This window comes from Pyrus communis, chromosome 6, assembly GCF_963583255.1.
Source record: "Pyrus communis chromosome 6, drPyrComm1.1, whole genome shotgun sequence".
In the NCBI taxonomy this organism is placed as follows: Eukaryota; Viridiplantae; Streptophyta; class Magnoliopsida; order Rosales; family Rosaceae; genus Pyrus; species Pyrus communis.
In genome coordinates this window covers 17,359,259-17,375,956 of record NC_084808.1, presented here as the reverse complement: position 1 = coordinate 17,375,956, position 16,698 = coordinate 17,359,259, and the positions used below count along the sequence as shown (strand labels likewise).

General features: G+C 35.3%; 3 protein-coding genes and 1 long non-coding RNA gene across 9 annotated transcripts; 2 read left to right on the top strand and 2 right to left on the bottom strand.

Annotated features, from left to right (window-relative positions):
- Window positions 1-4,494: 4,494 nt before the first annotated feature.
- LOC137738271 (uncharacterized) lies at window positions 4,495-7,467 on the bottom strand. Of its 4 annotated transcripts, none has more exons than XR_011068879.1 (5): window positions 7,203-7,467; window positions 5,700-6,527; window positions 5,523-5,595; window positions 5,395-5,442; window positions 4,495-5,115 (listed from the first exon to the last, which is right to left on the bottom strand). It is a non-coding gene; the product is annotated as an uncharacterized lncRNA (long non-coding RNA). The 4 variants fall into 4 exon arrangements; XR_011068880.1 differs by having other exon boundaries at window positions 5,523-6,192; window positions 6,281-6,527; XR_011068881.1 differs by having other exon boundaries at window positions 5,523-6,527; window positions 7,189-7,467.
- Window positions 7,468-8,833: 1,366 nt separating this feature from the next.
- On the top strand, window positions 8,834-11,063 carry LOC137737480 (protein CDC73 homolog). Of its 3 annotated transcripts, none has more exons than XM_068476974.1 (4): window positions 8,834-10,015; window positions 10,181-10,263; window positions 10,390-10,493; window positions 10,764-10,874. In XM_068476974.1, the coding sequence occupies exons 1-3, from the start codon at window positions 8,953-8,955 to the stop codon at window positions 10,480-10,482; spliced, it is 1,239 nt and encodes a 412-aa protein (XP_068333075.1). In that variant the 5' UTR covers window positions 8,834-8,952; the 3' UTR covers window positions 10,483-10,493; window positions 10,764-10,874. The 3 variants fall into 3 exon arrangements, with proteins under 3 accessions (XP_068333075.1, XP_068333074.1, XP_068333073.1); XM_068476973.1 differs by having other exon boundaries at window positions 10,677-10,787; XM_068476972.1 differs by having other exon boundaries at window positions 10,390-11,063.
- Window positions 11,064-11,289: 226 nt separating this feature from the next.
- On the bottom strand, window positions 11,290-12,547 carry LOC137737482 (non-specific lipid transfer protein GPI-anchored 5-like). The gene is made up of 3 exons (XM_068476975.1): window positions 11,816-12,547; window positions 11,560-11,616; window positions 11,290-11,465 (listed from the first exon to the last, which is right to left on the bottom strand). Exons 1-3 carry the CDS (start codon window positions 12,129-12,131, stop codon window positions 11,338-11,340), a joined length of 501 nt encoding a protein of 166 aa, XP_068333076.1. The 5' UTR covers window positions 12,132-12,547; the 3' UTR covers window positions 11,290-11,337.
- Window positions 12,548-14,146: 1,599 nt separating this feature from the next.
- On the top strand, window positions 14,147-15,356 carry LOC137736459 (non-specific lipid transfer protein GPI-anchored 20-like). The gene is made up of 4 exons (XM_068475725.1): window positions 14,147-14,572; window positions 14,684-14,710; window positions 14,905-14,961; window positions 15,073-15,356. Exons 1-4 carry the CDS (start codon window positions 14,236-14,238, stop codon window positions 15,282-15,284), a joined length of 633 nt encoding a protein of 210 aa, XP_068331826.1. The 5' UTR covers window positions 14,147-14,235; the 3' UTR covers window positions 15,285-15,356.
- Window positions 15,357-16,698: the final 1,342 nt, after the last annotated feature.

The window sequence follows — 16,698 nt, the reverse complement described above, 5'->3', positions numbered from 1 at the left end:
AAAATTGAAAAGAGGGGGATCGGTATGAAACTAGCGACTTGATTTCAGTTAAATTGCTAGTTGGCTAGCGATCGTAAGTCCGTAGAATCGCTATATTAATAGCAACTCTCTTCAAGGACAATAGGAAGAAAAGTACCGATCGTAACATTTTTCCCCCTCCTTTTTTTCTTTTTCCTTTTTCATTGAATTTCTTTGCCATTGAATTTTTTTTCCTAAAACTAGTTTTTATTGATTTTTAAAGTTGAAAATATGAGAATATCTTTAAATTTAGGTTTTAAATCATTCATTTCAATTGTTTAAATATTAATTATAATAGATTTAGCATGGGAAAATATATTTTGAAGAACATGAATATGATAGTTTGTAGTTATGGTAAGAGAAAAAACAATAAATAAAAAAATTGAAAAGAGGGGGATCGGTATGAAATTAGCGACTTTATTTCACTTAAATTGCTAGTTAGCTAGCGATCGTAAGTCCATAGGATCGCTATCTTACTTGCAACGCTCTACAAGGACAATAGGAAGAAAAGCACCGATCGTAACATTTTTCCCCCTCCTTTTTTTCTTTTTCTTTTTTCATTGAATTTCTTTTCCATTGAATTTTTTTTCCTAAAACTAGTTTTTATTGATTTTTAAAGTTGAAAATATGAGAATATCTTTAAATTTAGGTTTTAAATCAAATTATTTCAATTGTTTAAATATTAATTATAATAGATTTAGCTTGGGAAAATATATTTTGAAGAACATGAATATGATAGTTTTTAGTTATGGTAAGAGAAAAAACAATAAATAAAAAAATTGAAAAGAGGGGATCGGTATGCAATTAGCGATCTCAATTCAGTTAAATTGCTAGTTCGCTCGCAACCTTGCTTCCATAAGATCGCTAGCTTACTAGCAACTCCCTTCAAGGATAATAGGAAGAAAAGTACCGATCGTAATATTTTTACCCCTCCTTTTTTTCTTTTTCTTTTTCCATTGAATTTTTTTTCCTAAAACTATTTTTTATTGATTTTTAAAGTTGAAAATATGAGAATATCTTTAAATTTAGGTTTTAAATCATTAATTTCAACTGTTTAAATATTAATTATAATAGATTTAGCATGGGAAAATATATTTTGAAGAACATGAATATGATAGTTTGTAGTTATGGTAAGAGAAAAAAAAAATAAATAAATAAAAAAGAGAGGGATCGGTGCGTAACTAGCGACTTAATTTATTTAAATTGCTAGTTAGCTAGCGACATTGTTTCTATATGATCGCTAGTTTACTAGCAACTCCGTTCAAGGACCATAGGAAGAAAAGTACCGATCGTAGCATTTTTACCCCTCCTTTTTTTCTTTTTCTTTTTCCATTGAATTTCTTTTCCTAAAACTATTTTTTATTGATTTTTAAAGTTGAAAATATGAGAATATCTTTAAATTTAGGTTTTAAATCATTCATTTCAATTGTTTAAATATTAATTATAATAGATTTAGCGTGGGAAAATATATTTTGAAGAACATGAATATGATAGTTTGTAGTTATGGTAAGAGAAATAAAAAAAATAAAAAAATTGAAAAGAGGGGGATCGGTATGAAACTAGCGACTTGATTTCAGTTAAATTGCTAGTTGGCTAGCGATCGTAAGTCCGTAGAATCGCTATATTAATAGCAACTCTCTTCAAGGACAATAGGAAGAAAAGTACCGATCGTAACATTTTTCCCCCTCCTTTTTTTCTTTTTCCTTTTTCATTGAATTTCTTTGCCATTGAATTTTTTTTCCTAAAACTAGTTTTTATTGATTTTTAAAGTTGAAAATATGAGAATATCTTTAAATTTAGGTTTTAAATCATTCATTTCAATTGTTTAAATATTAATTATAATAGATTTAGCATGGGAAAATATATTTTGAAGAACATGAATATGATAGTTTGTAGTTATGGTAAGAGAAATAACAATAAATAAAAAAATTGAAAAGAGGGGGATCGGTATGAAACTAGCGACTTGATTTCACTTAAATTGCTAGTTAGCTAGCGATCGTAAGTCCATAGGATCGCTATCTTACTTGCAACGCTCTACAAGGACAATAGGAAGAAAAGCACCGATCGTAACATTTTTCCCCCTCCTTTTTTTCTTTTTCTTTTTTCATTGAATTTCTTTTCCATTGAATTTTTTTTCCTAAAACTAGTTTTTATTGATTTTTAAAGTTGAAAATATGAGAATATCTTTAAATTTAGGTTTTAAATCAAATTATTTCAATTGTTTAAATATTAATTATAATAGATTTAGCTTGGGAAAATATATTTTGAAGAACATGAATATGATAGTTTTTAGTTATGGTAAGAGAAAAAACAATAAATAAAAAAATTGAAAAGAGGGGATCGGTATGCAATTAGCGATCTCAATTCAGTTAAATTGCTAGTTCGCTCGCAACCTTGCTTCCATAAGATCGCTAGCTTACTAGCAACTCCCTTCAAGGATAATAGGAAGAAAAGTACCGATCGTAATATTTTTACCCCTCCTTTTTTTCTTTTTCTTTTTCCATTGAATTTTTTTTCCTAAAACTATTTTTTATTGATTTTTAAAGTTGAAAATATGAGAATATCTTTAAATTTAGGTTTTAAATCATTAATTTCAACTGTTTAAATATTAATTATAATAGATTTAGCATGGGAAAATATATTTTGAAGAACATGAATATGATAGTTTGTAGTTATGGTAAGAGAAAAAAAAAATAAATAAATAAAAAAGAGAGGGATCGGTGCGTAACTAGCGACTTAATTTATTTAAATTGCTAGTTAGCTAGCGACATTGTTTCTATATGATCGCTAGTTTACTAGCAACTCCGTTCAAGGACCATAGGAAGAAAAGTACCGATCGTAGCATTTTTACCCCTCCTTTTTTTCTTTTTCTTTTTCCATTGAATTTCTTTTCCTAAAACTATTTTTTATTGATTTTTAAAGTTGAAAATATGAGAATATCTTTAAATTTAGGTTTTAAATCATTCATTTCAATTGTTTAAATATTAATTATAATAGATTTAGCGTGGGAAAATATATTTTGAAGAACATGAATATGATAGTTTGTAGTTATGGTAAGAGAAATAAAAAAAATAAAAAAATTGAAAAGAGGGGGATCGGTATGAAACTAGCGACTTGATTTAAGTTAAATTGCTAGTTGGCTAGCGATCGTAAGTCCGTAGAATCGCTATATTAATAGCAACTCTCTTCAAGGACAATAGGAAGAAAAGTACCGATCGTAACATTTTTCCCCCTCCTTTTTTTCTTTTTCCTTTTTCATTGAATTTCTTTGCCATTGAATTTTTTTTCCTAAAACTAGTTTTTATTGATTTTTAAAGTTGAAAATATGAGAATATCTTTAAATTTAGGTTTTAAATCATTCATTTCAATTGTTTAAATATTAATTATAATAGATTTAGCATGGGAAAATATATTTTGAAGAACATGAATATGATAGTTTGTAGTTATGGTAAGAGAAATAAAAAAAATAAAAAAATTGAAAAGAGGGGGATCGGTATGAAACTAGCGACTTGATTTAAGTTAAATTGCTAGTTGGCTAGCGATCGTAAGTCCGTAGAATCGCTATATTAATAGCAACTCTCTTCAAGGACAATAGGAAGAAAAGTACCGATCGTAACATTTTTCCCCCTCCTTTTTTTCTTTTTCCTTTTTCATTGAATTTCTTTGCCATTGAATTTTTTTTCCTAAAACTAGTTTTTATTGATTTTTAAAGTTGAAAATATGAGAATATCTTTAAATTTAGGTTTTAAATCATTCATTTCAATTGTTTAAATATTAATTATAATAGATTTAGCATGGGAAAATATATTTTGAAGAACATGAATATGATAGTTTGTAGTTATGGTAAGAGAAATAAAAAAAATAAAAAAATTGAAAAGAGGGGGATCGGTATGAAACTAGCGACTTGATTTCAGTTAAATTGCTAGTTGGCTAGCGATCGTAAGTCCGTAGAATCGCTATATTAATAGCAACTCTCTTCAAGGACAATAGGAAGAAAAGTACCGATCGTAACATTTTTCCCCCTCCTTTTTTTCTTTTTCTTTTTTCATTGAATTTCCTTGCTTCCATATGATCGCTAGCTTACTAGCAACTCCCTTCAAGGACAATAGGAAGAAAAGTACCGATCGTAACATTTTTACCCCTCCTTTTTTTCTTTTTCTTTTTACATTGAATTTTTTTTCCTAAAACTATTTTTTCTTGATTTTTAAAGTTGAAAATATGAGAATATCTTTAAATTTAGGTTTTAAATCATTCATTTCAATTGTTTAAATATTAATTATAATAGATTTAGCACGGGAAAATATATTTTGAAGAACATGAATATGATAGTTTGTAGTTATGATAAGAGAAAAAAAATAAATTAAAAAAATTAAAAAAAGGGGGATTGGTACGAACTAGCGACTTTATTTCATTTAAATTGCTAGTTAGCTAGCGACCTTGTTTCGATATGATCGCTAGCTTACTAGCAAGTCCAGATAGTGTTGGTATATTGTACCTGGAAGTCTAGAACTTTGGTAGAATATTTCCTCTAAGTTGCTATCATTTTACTTTAAATCCAATACGTTGAACTGATGAAGTTTAGATGATCACTAGAATTTGTACGCACGCGTCGCTGCGGGATTGAAAACTATATGAAAGATTATACAATTTCAATCTTCATAAACAATGTTTGCGTCAAAAACTGAGTTACCAATGCCAATACAAATTATACACAACCTCATCATGAATGAAACAAATTTAAATATCAAAAGAGAAGCCTATTTCGTCTATTAAAAATATTACGAAGTTCTTTGGATACGAAAAAACACTTCCTATCCAAAAACATTAATGGGAAATGTTGTTCACTGCAACACTAAAAGTTGTCCTCTGCTATGTTGGTCATTAAGGAAGCATCCCAGGCAAGGAAAAAAAATTGAGATAAATTTATAGATTGTAGAATTATATCATGAACAAAATAAGGATGATGCGTGCTTACCTAGTGTTTTCGTGTGCAGAAAGAAGTCTGATTTTGCACAAAATGGAGATGACCTTCTCTGGCAATTCTATAGGACGCAATCAAACTTTTTTGCGCTTCCAACTTGCCTTGCAACCAAGTTTCTGCAAAAACAAATTGAATTCAAGAAAGTAATTAGACCAAGGCATAAGAGATTATAAGAAAAAAGTATAGAAAATATAAACCACATATACCACTTATTATATTACTTTGTATTCCAAATACACCTAAAAATATATCGATTTCTAGTGAATGGTTCGGTTCCAATTAATTCCACTTTAGTTTCTTTCAAACCCTTCAACTTATCCTTAACTTTTTTTTTTTTTTTTTTAACGGCATCATAATTAAGAGATAGCTAATAATAAATATACAAATCTGTTAACCTTTAGTTGACCCTCGACATGTGCTCAGAAGAGGGCTCTTCCAACACCCTGAAATCATGTCAAGAGTTAAAAAGGAGCAAGAAAAAACTAATGTAAGAGCTTTGTAACATTGAGGCAGAGCATATTACCTTATAGGGCCTCTTTAAAATCAGATGGACCAAATTCTATTGCCATGGTTTCATCATCCAATTTGTCAACCATCTGAAAAATGAAGAGAGAGTATTTACATAAGTAAAATCTGAAAAGTAATAGCAAAAAATGAGTCAGTTGTTTAAAACAACGATCTGCTAAGACAACATCCATACCTGCATATAATTCACAACTTTTGAGACAGAATAGTGTAATAAGGAATTTCTACCAAGTTCCTTTTCAAAGATCCACCAGTCCCTCTCAAAAATCCCACTTCAATGAAAAGGAAGTTAGGCCACACTATAAAATGCACTACTCCAACTTTTTTCAAAAATGATATTCTAAGAAGCTAAATGCTTGAAGAACCTAAGAAGAAGATAATATATAAATTTATACTAAATTTTAATACTAAATCTACATATACTAAAGTAAAGTTATTTTAAATGCCCAAAAATAAATCTAAACAAAAACTTGAAACTAAAAACCAAATGGTTATCAAACGGCTCCTAAAGGAATACACGTTTGGATTTATTAAATGGAGTTTTTCAAGACCTTCAACTAAGTGAAACTAATATACAAATACTAAAGAATAATATCGCATAGCCTTACCTCAATCTTCTCAAAATTGATCATGACACTCCCTTTTGTACCGCATGGAATATCCCTTACCTACAATGTTGCTAACAGAAGCTTTCAAAGCTATAATGAAGGGAAAGACAGAATCCCCAATCATCCAAACATGGATTACCAAAGTTACCTGATCAGTCTGTAGGGTCACTTGAACGGGTTCAAAATGGGTGACCAGAGGCAGCTTGAGATGAAAACCTGAAATTTGAAATAATGAGAAGCAGGCAAATTTAAGGCCCTATGCAAGCAACTTCTCAATGCACATCACTTGGATCTGTAATTGTCTTCAGAAGAGCGCCTCCTCTCCAATATACCCCAACATGACCTTCTGGGACTTGGTGTAGAATTGATATCAGTCCTTGGTTGATACCTAGGTTCTGGTTCACAACTAAATTTATTAATATTCACATAATCATTAGACACAATTACATTATTAGGTTCACAACTAAATTAAAAAAAAAAAAAAACATTCTCATAATCATGAGACATCATTCCAACTCATTTCTTAAACCCCAAAGAAAATCTAAAATGAAACTATGATTTCCACCACAAAGAAGTTGGAATTCTCTACTGTCACCAACCTGTTTTCGCCGCCCAGAAATTGGAAGAATCCAATCTTGGACCCATATTCTCACACTAAATAGCAAAAAAAATAAGTTTTAAGAAATTGGGAGCCAAAATTCCATAATTAACCAAAACAAAGAAAAATATCTAAAACCCAAATTTGAAAACATAGAAATAAACATATATGCCACTCGCCATTTCAGTGGCTTCTGGTTCTGTAAGGTTATTTATTTGATTGCTGTAGGGTATACGAAACCAAGCATAAATTAATCGAGCATGTTCAAAAAATAACCCAGATGAAAACCCAAAAAATCAGAAGAAAGAAGACCAAAAAAAAAAAATACACGTTGCTAAATTTCTTTTTGAGGTTTTATCAGAAATTTGTAAATCAAAATTAAATTCCAATCCAAACTCAAATTGCAAAACAATCAGAGCATACAAATTTAATAACCCAAAAGGTTAATGAAACCAAACCTATACTTGAGTACCTCACTCAATGTTTCAGTTGGGTGTGCAGCATATGCTTCCCTGAAAGAAACAGCTTTCCGCAGGTGCTTCCCACGACCAAGAGCTGCTTCTTTCTCACTTTGATATTTTCCCATCTACAAATCCAACAAAATGCAAATAAGTCCTTAATAAATCAAGAAAATGGGAGATGGAAAGCACTTCGTACACAGGAAACCTCATTAGAAACATTAAAGAACTCAACCTCCCCTCGAAATTCAAACGCCAATTTCATCGGTTCCTCCGATTTCCAGAGAGTAGGAGAAGCAGCGATCTTTTTCTTTTTTTTGGATGAGAGAAAGCGGAATAAAGCAGAAGAGTCGAGAAGCGGAAGTCGAAGCAGAAGGTGCATCGATGATGGACGCGTGGGCTTGGAGGGCAAACCCGTCCTTTTGCTGTGTAAAATGGAAAAAAAGGACTGATATCAAAGGAATTGGAGGGTATTTTTTGTCCTCACACTGTTAAGGAACAGTGTTTTGGTTAGGTTTTAAGTATAGTATAATATCCTGGCTGGTAATCGGTATAAGGCACACCATTTGACGGTTCTTCTGACTTGTGTGGTAAGTTGTTGAACTAACTTTCGATCACAATGGAATCTATTCATACTGTGTAGATCTTGTTCAGGAGAGCATGCAAATAATTAAGAATCCCGTTGAAATATACAGTTTTAATGTATTGTATTTGCATGTTGGATCGGCTTTCTTTGAAAATTAAAAAAAAAAAATTAATAAAGGAAAAATAATGTCTTTGCTTTGGTATTCTATGATAAGTGACTACCTCATAAATTCTCTCTTGCGTGTGGATTTCACATAACCCCGATTGACAACGTATTCTTTTATATAAATAGTAATCTCGAGGTCCTGTGTGCGGAAGGGAATTAAAAGCCCTAAAAGTTGCAAATTTTTCACACTGTCCGGAACATAAGGTGGTACGGCATATGTTATTATATATAAGTGGAAGAAATTTTTTTTTTTTTCCAAGTGTTCCTCTACTTGTATAATAACATACGGTGTATGTATCCTGTGTTCCGAGCACACTGAAAAATCTCTCCCCTTCATCATGCTACCTAGTCGCTAGTTGTGAGGAAGTTGATAGTTTCTTCATCTGCTTACTCGCCAGTGGCCTGGATCGCATTCGTTGCTTAATTCCCTCACTTCATGGTCTAAGGTTTAAGCCACACTCTTTATGGTGTGAGGTTTTAGCCCTATTTTAAGTGTCTTTTCATTTATATTATGATAAATAATGTATCTATTATCTTCCGAACATACTAAAAAGAATTCCTCTTTTATGACACGATAACTATTTCTTACTTTTTGACAATGTGCACTAGACTAAATTCACAGCACCACCATATGTCAAGGCCCAATGTACAAACCCACTTTACACAGAAGCCCTATAAATTCGAGGGAACCCCATTCCATAAGAAAGTAATGATTCTCACCCTTTTTTTTGTTTTTTTTTTTTCCTTTTCTTTCCTTTTATTTGAAAGTGATAGTTAAATTACGTCAATATCTTATATTAAATGTTTATATATATAAATAAAAAAACAAAAAAAAACAAAATAAAATAAAGAAGGTAAGAAGAGGAGGTGAAAGAGATGGAAAGAGAGGGGGCTAAGCGAGCCAAACCCTGAACCAGATACGTCCCGTTTACTCTCCGCACGTAATCAGAGTGTTTCAGTGATCACTCGGATCCCTTTCCACTGCAACAGTTGAAGCAACAGCATCATCCTCCATGGACCCGCTCTCCGCCCTCCGCGACTTCACAATCCGTGGCGAGCTCGACAAGATCGTCCGGGTCAACGACGAGTTCCGGTTCGGTTCCGACTACAGCTTCCCCTGCCACGCCGAGACCGCCTACCGCTCCAAGCAAGGCAATCTCTACACCCTCGAAACCCTCCTTTATTACGTCAACAACCACCAAATCAAGCACACCGATTACATCCAGTGCGCCCGCACCCAGGGGATCCCCTCCGTCACTTTCCCCGACCGCAAGCCCCTCCTCGACTACCTCACCGGAAAGATCTCTTCCTCCGACTCCATCGAGTTCATCCTCCCTCCCCAGAACGACGCCATACACCACCCCAAAATCCCTGCCGCCCTCGATTCCGCCAGCAACGGTAACCACATCAGCAACGACAACGGCGATTACGCCGCTTTGGATTCTAGGGTTTTCACTCAAATTGAGACGCCGGTGGACTACATGTCTTTGATTGGCTCCAGCGAGAGGCCGTTGAAGGACCGCGAGGGGTTGCTGGAGTGTAAAGGCAGGAACTTTTACGCCGTTTTGACTTCGGCGACGAAGAGGGAAGAGGAACGGCAGCGTATCGAGTCGCAGCAGAGGAAAGACGGGCTGGTGGCGAAGAGCAGGCTAATGGGTTCCGACGAGAGGGGCTTGACCGGGTTCGGAGATGAATCGGGTTACGACCCGAATACGAAGCCCAAATTGCACTTGAAAGGAGGTAAAGTTGGGGAAGGGGTGCCCATAATTTTGGTGCCCAGTGCGTTTCAGACGCTGATTACGATTTACAATGTGAAGGAGTTTTTGGAAGATGGGGTTTATATACCCACTGATGTGAAGGTGAAGCAGATGAATGGGGCGAAGCCAGACTGCGTGACGGTGCAGAAGAAGTTTAGTAGGGATAGGGATCGGGTGGTGACGGCTTATGAGGTTAGGGATAAGCCCTCAGCATTGAAGGCGGAGGATTGGGACCGTGTTGTGGCGGTTTTCGTGTTGGGGAAGGAATGGCAGTTCAAGGATTGGCCTTTCAAGGACCATGTTGAGATTTTCAATAAGAGTAAGTGGAAATTTTCAGTTCTGAGGTTTTAATTGCATTGAAAAATAGTTTTCTGGTTCGTTGAGATTTAGCTTTCTGACTTTGTTTTATGTGGCTTTTGAAACTTCATTGTATTTGTAGCTGATATGATTTGGCTTATTTTGTATCTGTCTGATTGTAATGCAGTTATGGGTTTCTTCATGCGGTTCGAAGATGATAGCGTGGAGTCGGCAAAAATTGTGAAGCAGTGGAATGTGAAGATCATCTCAGTAAGAATTTTCACCATCTTGAGCTAGTTAGGGACATGGTTTTGTAATTGAAATCATTGTCACTTCATGTTTGTTATTTATTTGTTCTGTTCTCGAACGATATTGAACTGTGTTCTAAATGTGCAGATTAGCAAGAATAAACGACATCAAGATAGAGCTGCAGCATTGGAGGTGTGGGACAGATTAGAAGAATTTGTGCGGTCAAGATCACATTCTTGATGTGCATCAAGGTGCGGAAGAAAGAGATTACAGCAGTCATGTTGGTGCAGCTTGCGCTTTTGTGCTTCTTTAAATTTTAAGTTTTGTTATCAAATTTTTGATGATTTTTTAGGATAATGTAACATTACAATTTTTCTGAGTGACGATACTATATCAATCTAAGAGTACATGGAGATGCTTGGCTGAATATTCAGGGTTGGCAAGGAGAATGCCTGAGGATGTATACTTGAAGATGGACTTGTCGTTTTACATATTTGCAAACTCTTGCCTGCTCATTGCAGATATGCAGAGGGTTTCCCAGTTAATCTAAAACTGACTGAGAAACAGCGGTCGGTGCCCTTGAACCATCTTCTCCGGAGATTCAGCAAGACATTGTTGAGGTTCATCTGAGTGTACGATCTCTGCATATGTGCAAACTAGGCTGAAGTTAATACTGTTCCTACATCTCCAGCCGCCTGTAGGGAGACAAACCTTTGCAGGAAGTGCAATGTTGCTATCCGGGAGGACGGAGATTGGCAAGCTTGTAGTACAATAAGTGTAAGTTTTCTACCGAAGTTGTTATATATTGTGATTGATGTTTATTATCATAATTCTAATTCAATTGATAATTTTGTCACCCAAAAGCTAGAAAAAGTTTATTATAACAAAAAAGGGAAGAGAGCGGGATTGCCTCTTTCAATAGTACAAAAACCGTATCTAGCAAAAATAAAGTACAAAAACTATATCAACCTCTCTGAGGTCACAAGGAATGTATCAATAATCTAACAACTGAATTCAAAATAATAATCGAATACGTTGACAATCACAAACAGTATTCTGTGTAACTCGAAATGTTTGGCCAACAGAAAAGAAAAATTAGCACATTGTAAAGGTAGCATATGCCGCAGCCAAGAGAAGAAAGAGTTGAGTCGTGGTAGACATCTTGATGGAGTTGCCGGCCGACGAGCCACCTTGAGTCGATGGTACATTTTTTGATCCGGTTCCTGCACGATATGAACACCAATACAGCGTCAACCTTGTAGAAATTGCTATAGATTCATTCACAGCTAAAATAATCATATGAACTGTTTTGTGTACCTGAAGGAGTATTTGGAGAGTCTGCTGCTCCTGTTGGTGAGTCAGCTGGAGAACCGGCTGCGCAAATATAACGGTATACAAGTTATTAGAAGAAGATTAAGACGGATCATTAGAATGTGAGCATCCACCCAAAGCCAATAAACAATAGGGTGGAAAGGCCTAAGATCATTTATACTATATTAGGCAAGGCTTCAATTCCCTGATGTGAGATTCACTCTAAACACCGACAGAAGGCATTGAGCAAGTGCAGGCTTACCGTTACACTGGCTGAGTGGTGGAGCCTGGACATTGCAAGCACCAGGCAATGCCAGAGCCTGAGTCCGATTCACGTTGACCCCCAGAGATGATCCACCGCCGTTAAGAACCTCACACAAGCACTGTGGGGAGGAAGCGACAACGCTAGCTAGCTGCGAGCAGCATCGGGAAGAAGGGGTTGAGGAGTTTCCAGTGATGTAACTTAGGCAGGGTGACATGCTGATGATCACGTTTGTGCAACTGGACTGTGCTGCTGCCCTTGCCAAGAACATGGTCGCTAGGACAAGGACTAGAGACATCTCAAACTTTCGTGCCATTGGAAATTTGGAATAAAAGTCGTTTGGATTTGTGTGAGAAGTGATTGGGAAGTTGTGATATCCGCAGTGGGATACGACTGTTTTGAATGATTTGGTGAAGTTAGAGGAGAAATATGTGGCTTTTTGTAGTGGGGGAGATGAAGAGAGAGGACAAAAATGTTGGATTAATTGGTAACCTAACTATTCCTACTTGTATTATGTCACAATGGGTTCTTCATTTAGTTAGAAGCTAAGATTTATTAAATTGTCAATTGTTGTGTGGTTTAGCTGGCTGTGGAATAGTATGAAGGTCGGTTTTTGGGTTACCAACTTCTATTGTTTTTGGCATAGATTGGATCTCAACTTAAAACATTTTTGATGTCTAAAAATGGGTCGCTTCGTATTTATGATTGGATTAGATGATTCATTGTATTTAAAGTCTGGAATGAAGAAATGTTTTTTTAATTCCATTTTGAGCGACTTAAAGAAATAGTATGTTGAATGAAAAGTTATTTACTACTACATTCAAATAGACCTCAAATTATGAGTTATTCAATGCAATTTAATAGGCACCAAACGAGCTCCATAAAACCTTACAAACTACTTTATCTTTTATTTCTGGCTACGAATAATAATATTAAGAGAGTGAAGAAGAAAGAATATTAAGAGTTAACCTATTAAGAGTTAACCTAAACACCACCTCAAATTTAAGAGTTAAGATGTAAGTGGTCATTTACCACAGTAATGAAAATGAATTGAGCTCTTGTATGATGGTGTGAGTTCAAACCCTGTCGGTGGCTAATCTAACATCTAATACAGAAACTTGTTAAAGCACTTCTTCTTAAATTCCTAGATGCGATGTATGTTGGAAGAGATTTTGGGGAGAAGGTTACCGTTCTTTTATTTTCAGAATAATGCACACGATTTGTTTGACGACGATATTCTTGGTAGTTTCTAGAAGGAAAGTTGACTTGAGTTTATGATTGTGAACAATGAGGCATGTTTTAACATCATGAGATGAGGTATGGTGAACTACTTTTATCTTGTATTTCCATTTTGGTCAGCAAAATGTTTGAGTTGTCAAATGATTATTGAAACCCTAAGTTTGGAGAGCAAATTATACGGAATCAGTTTACTGCAACTGTGATGTCATGCAATGTCATGTTGAGAGAAATTTAGACATGACGATAGGTTATGAACTTATTAGACAGAAATGCTACGTAATAGTGAAATCATTTTATGTAAATTCTTCTCTAAGTCTATAACAAAAAGGAAAATGATTATTGAAGCAATTTTTTTTTCCTTTTCTTTTTAGAACTAAAGAATTATTCTCTTTTCATGAAAAATGAAAAATCTGACAACTCGAACATTATCGTTAAGCTTTTGGAAACTTAACGATAATGCTTCTTGTACATAATTCTTTTGCTAATTCCTAATTGTGTACAAGAAGCATTATCGTTAAGTTTTTGGTTCTCAATTTTAAGAGTCCTTGTATTAGAGAAGTCAGATAACAAGGATCGAAATTGAGGCAAAATCTTAAATGTAATTGATTTACTAACATCTGTTTATCTCACACATCATATGATTGAATTAGAAGAAAATAATGACCAAATCATATGACATGTAAAACACATTAACAAACCATCGGATACACGGAAGAATCTCTCACACCTTTTTCACTTGGTGTTACTTCATTTTGGTCACATTTTCATTCTTTATGTTCCTATTAGTATGATTCTAAACAAATGATATGAACCAACCATATGAAGCCACATAATAAAAACCAGGGTTGGACGTTTCTTACTCACCAAAGTCTCAGCGAAAATGCAAATCAAAAGATGGTGCATAAATCTGTTACGCCATGCTAATCCCACCGCTAACAAAAGTGACAAAACACCCTATTTTTTTCCACATAGGTTCGTTAAGGTAGTTGAGCTCCAAAAACCAACTCAGAAAATTCACCTTTTCTTGTTCCCTCCACTTCCCTTCATGTATAAATTCTCTCACCCTTCTCACTTCCAAACGCAACTCAAACAACTCAGAATTCATCATAAGTTTGTACGCATTTCCAACTCCTACATAACCACAGATTTCCTTCCAAGTTCCACCAAAAGATTCAGATACTATGGAGATTTTCGTGTCGTTTCCCCGCCTAGTTATGTCAATGGCAGTGACTCTTGTCCTGGCTCTGGCAGTCTCCGCGCAAGTTCGTTCCCCTTGTACTGCCAACACGATTGCTAGCTTTTCCTCTTGCATGAGTTTTCTCACTAACAGCAGCGCCAATGGTACAGCACCAACCGCAGACTGCTGCAATTCGCTAAAATCCATCACAAGTACTAGCAGGGACTGTTTTTGCCTCCTTGCGACTGGAGGCGTTCCCTTCCAGTTGCCAATCAACCGGACTCTAGCCATCTCTCTTCCTCGTGCCTGCAACCTCCCTGGCGTCCCTCTCCAATGCCCAGGTTAATTTAAAACTTTCGTAATTTTGACATGGTTTTTCAGTAATATAAACATGATTAATTATGTGCACTTTATGATATGATTACTAACATGAACACATGATCAACGTGCAGCCGCTGGTGCACCTATTCCTGCTCCAGGTACCATTTTACCTGAAGTACTGTAATTTTAGGTTAATGTTCCCTTGTCAGACAGTCGAATATGTTATATTACGATAATAATTGATATTGACAATCTAATATCATAACATGTCGGACTGCCTAACGAGTAAACATTTTCTTATACTGTATGGTTGTTAGTTGGTGAACTAATGCTGTCTAATTGAATTTGGCAGGTCCTAGCTCCCTGTCGCCAGCTCTTTCTCCTGGAGCTTCACCATCTGCTCCAACAGGTAACTTCTTAAATTAGTACATTTTCATCGAAGCTGTTTAATGCTAAAAGCGCTCGAAATGGCGATGGTTCGTGATATTGATTGTCTCATAACATGTTTTCTGTTGAACAGCTTCCTCTGTCCCAGCACCCACCTCATCTGCTGAGTCACCGGAATCCGACAACACACCGGATTTAACTCCGCCATCTACAACAGGGGGTTCTGCAGCTCCAAACGCAATTCCTGGGAGCCGCCCGGTTCTGACTCCTTCGGCTGCCACACTCTCTTACTCGCCTTCCCTTCTGCTATTGGCATCCGGCATTCTAGCTATGAAGTTTTTCTAGGCTGATTGTATATGTTTGCCTCTACACATTTTTCGTACATTGTTTGAGAAATATTATTTATAATTGAGTGTGATTATTGTATTTCATTACTTCAGATCATTGTAAACCATATTTAGGTGGTTACTGATAGAATCAGTGAAAATAAATATTTGTTTCATTTTAATTTGGGACCTTTCACAAATTCAGTTTCAGTAAATTACTTCAAGACTCCTACGAATGGCTGACACAATTTTCTTTCTTCGTGAGACGTTGCATCGATCACTTCACTACTCACTCCACCCTAGATGCAAGAATGTTGGGGTCAAACACTCAATTTTGCGCAGAGATGTAATTGATTCTGACATTCTTGAAGTTTTGTGTGGACGGAGGAGTGAAGCGTTTGATGAAATGACTCATAAGGTTATCATTTATCTGCAATGAAAAATGATTTTGGTTTCTATCTGTTGACTTTGAGTAGATATTTGGATTCAAAATTCGAATTTGTAACCATATGATGTGGTTATCTTCAAATTTGAGAATTTGCAAACATTTATATAAAAGCTGAGGAAAAACAGACTCATCATCTCATTTCACACAATGTTTGTGCTTAACTTGTGGCTCAAGTCACAAATTAAAAACCTCCTCTGCAGTTGAGAATTCATGAATAATACTCCTCACAATCCATGTGAAAGGGTTGTATTTTATCAACCCACCATGCAGGGCGAATTGCATGAATTTTTTTTACGATAAAAAGACGAAAGGAGTGATACGTGTCAACTCATTTCGTTCTGCCTGTCACAATATGAATTTGTTCCTATACAAAGATGACAGAGCATTTGCTTGACAAAAAAGATAGCAGACATAATCGATAATGTTTCAAATTGTAATACCAACCAATTAATAAAATGGCTTTTCAACTTTAACTTGCATTTTGGTGCAGTTGCTTGGGAATTAAGACAGTTAAATTTCAGTAAATAGTTTCGTTATCAAAATGCTGGAATGCTGTAAACTAACAAATGTATCAATAGAGCAACATTTCTAAAATGAAATGAAATAAATTGAAGGAAAATAAGGCATAAAATCAAAGTGTCAGTTGAAGTTAATAAACATGCAGGAAAAAGACATAAGTAATACTTGAGCATTGCTGGAAACCCAGTAATGTTGGGTTTATTTCCGTGGATGATTCTGAAACTTGTTTCACTGCCCTTAATCAAATTCTCCAAGCTGGGTATGAATGCTTGTGCTCTGATAGGAGAATCCTTCCCACCCCTACCTTCTTCCGGCATCTCGTTGTCATTGCCATTATCAAAGTCTAACATATCTGCACCTCCTTTAACTTACTGTCCAGGTATAACTGTGCCATGTCTATCTTCTACTACAACTGATCCAGGAACCGTCCTGTTGGCCCCGGTTGAAGCACTGACGACGCTACAAT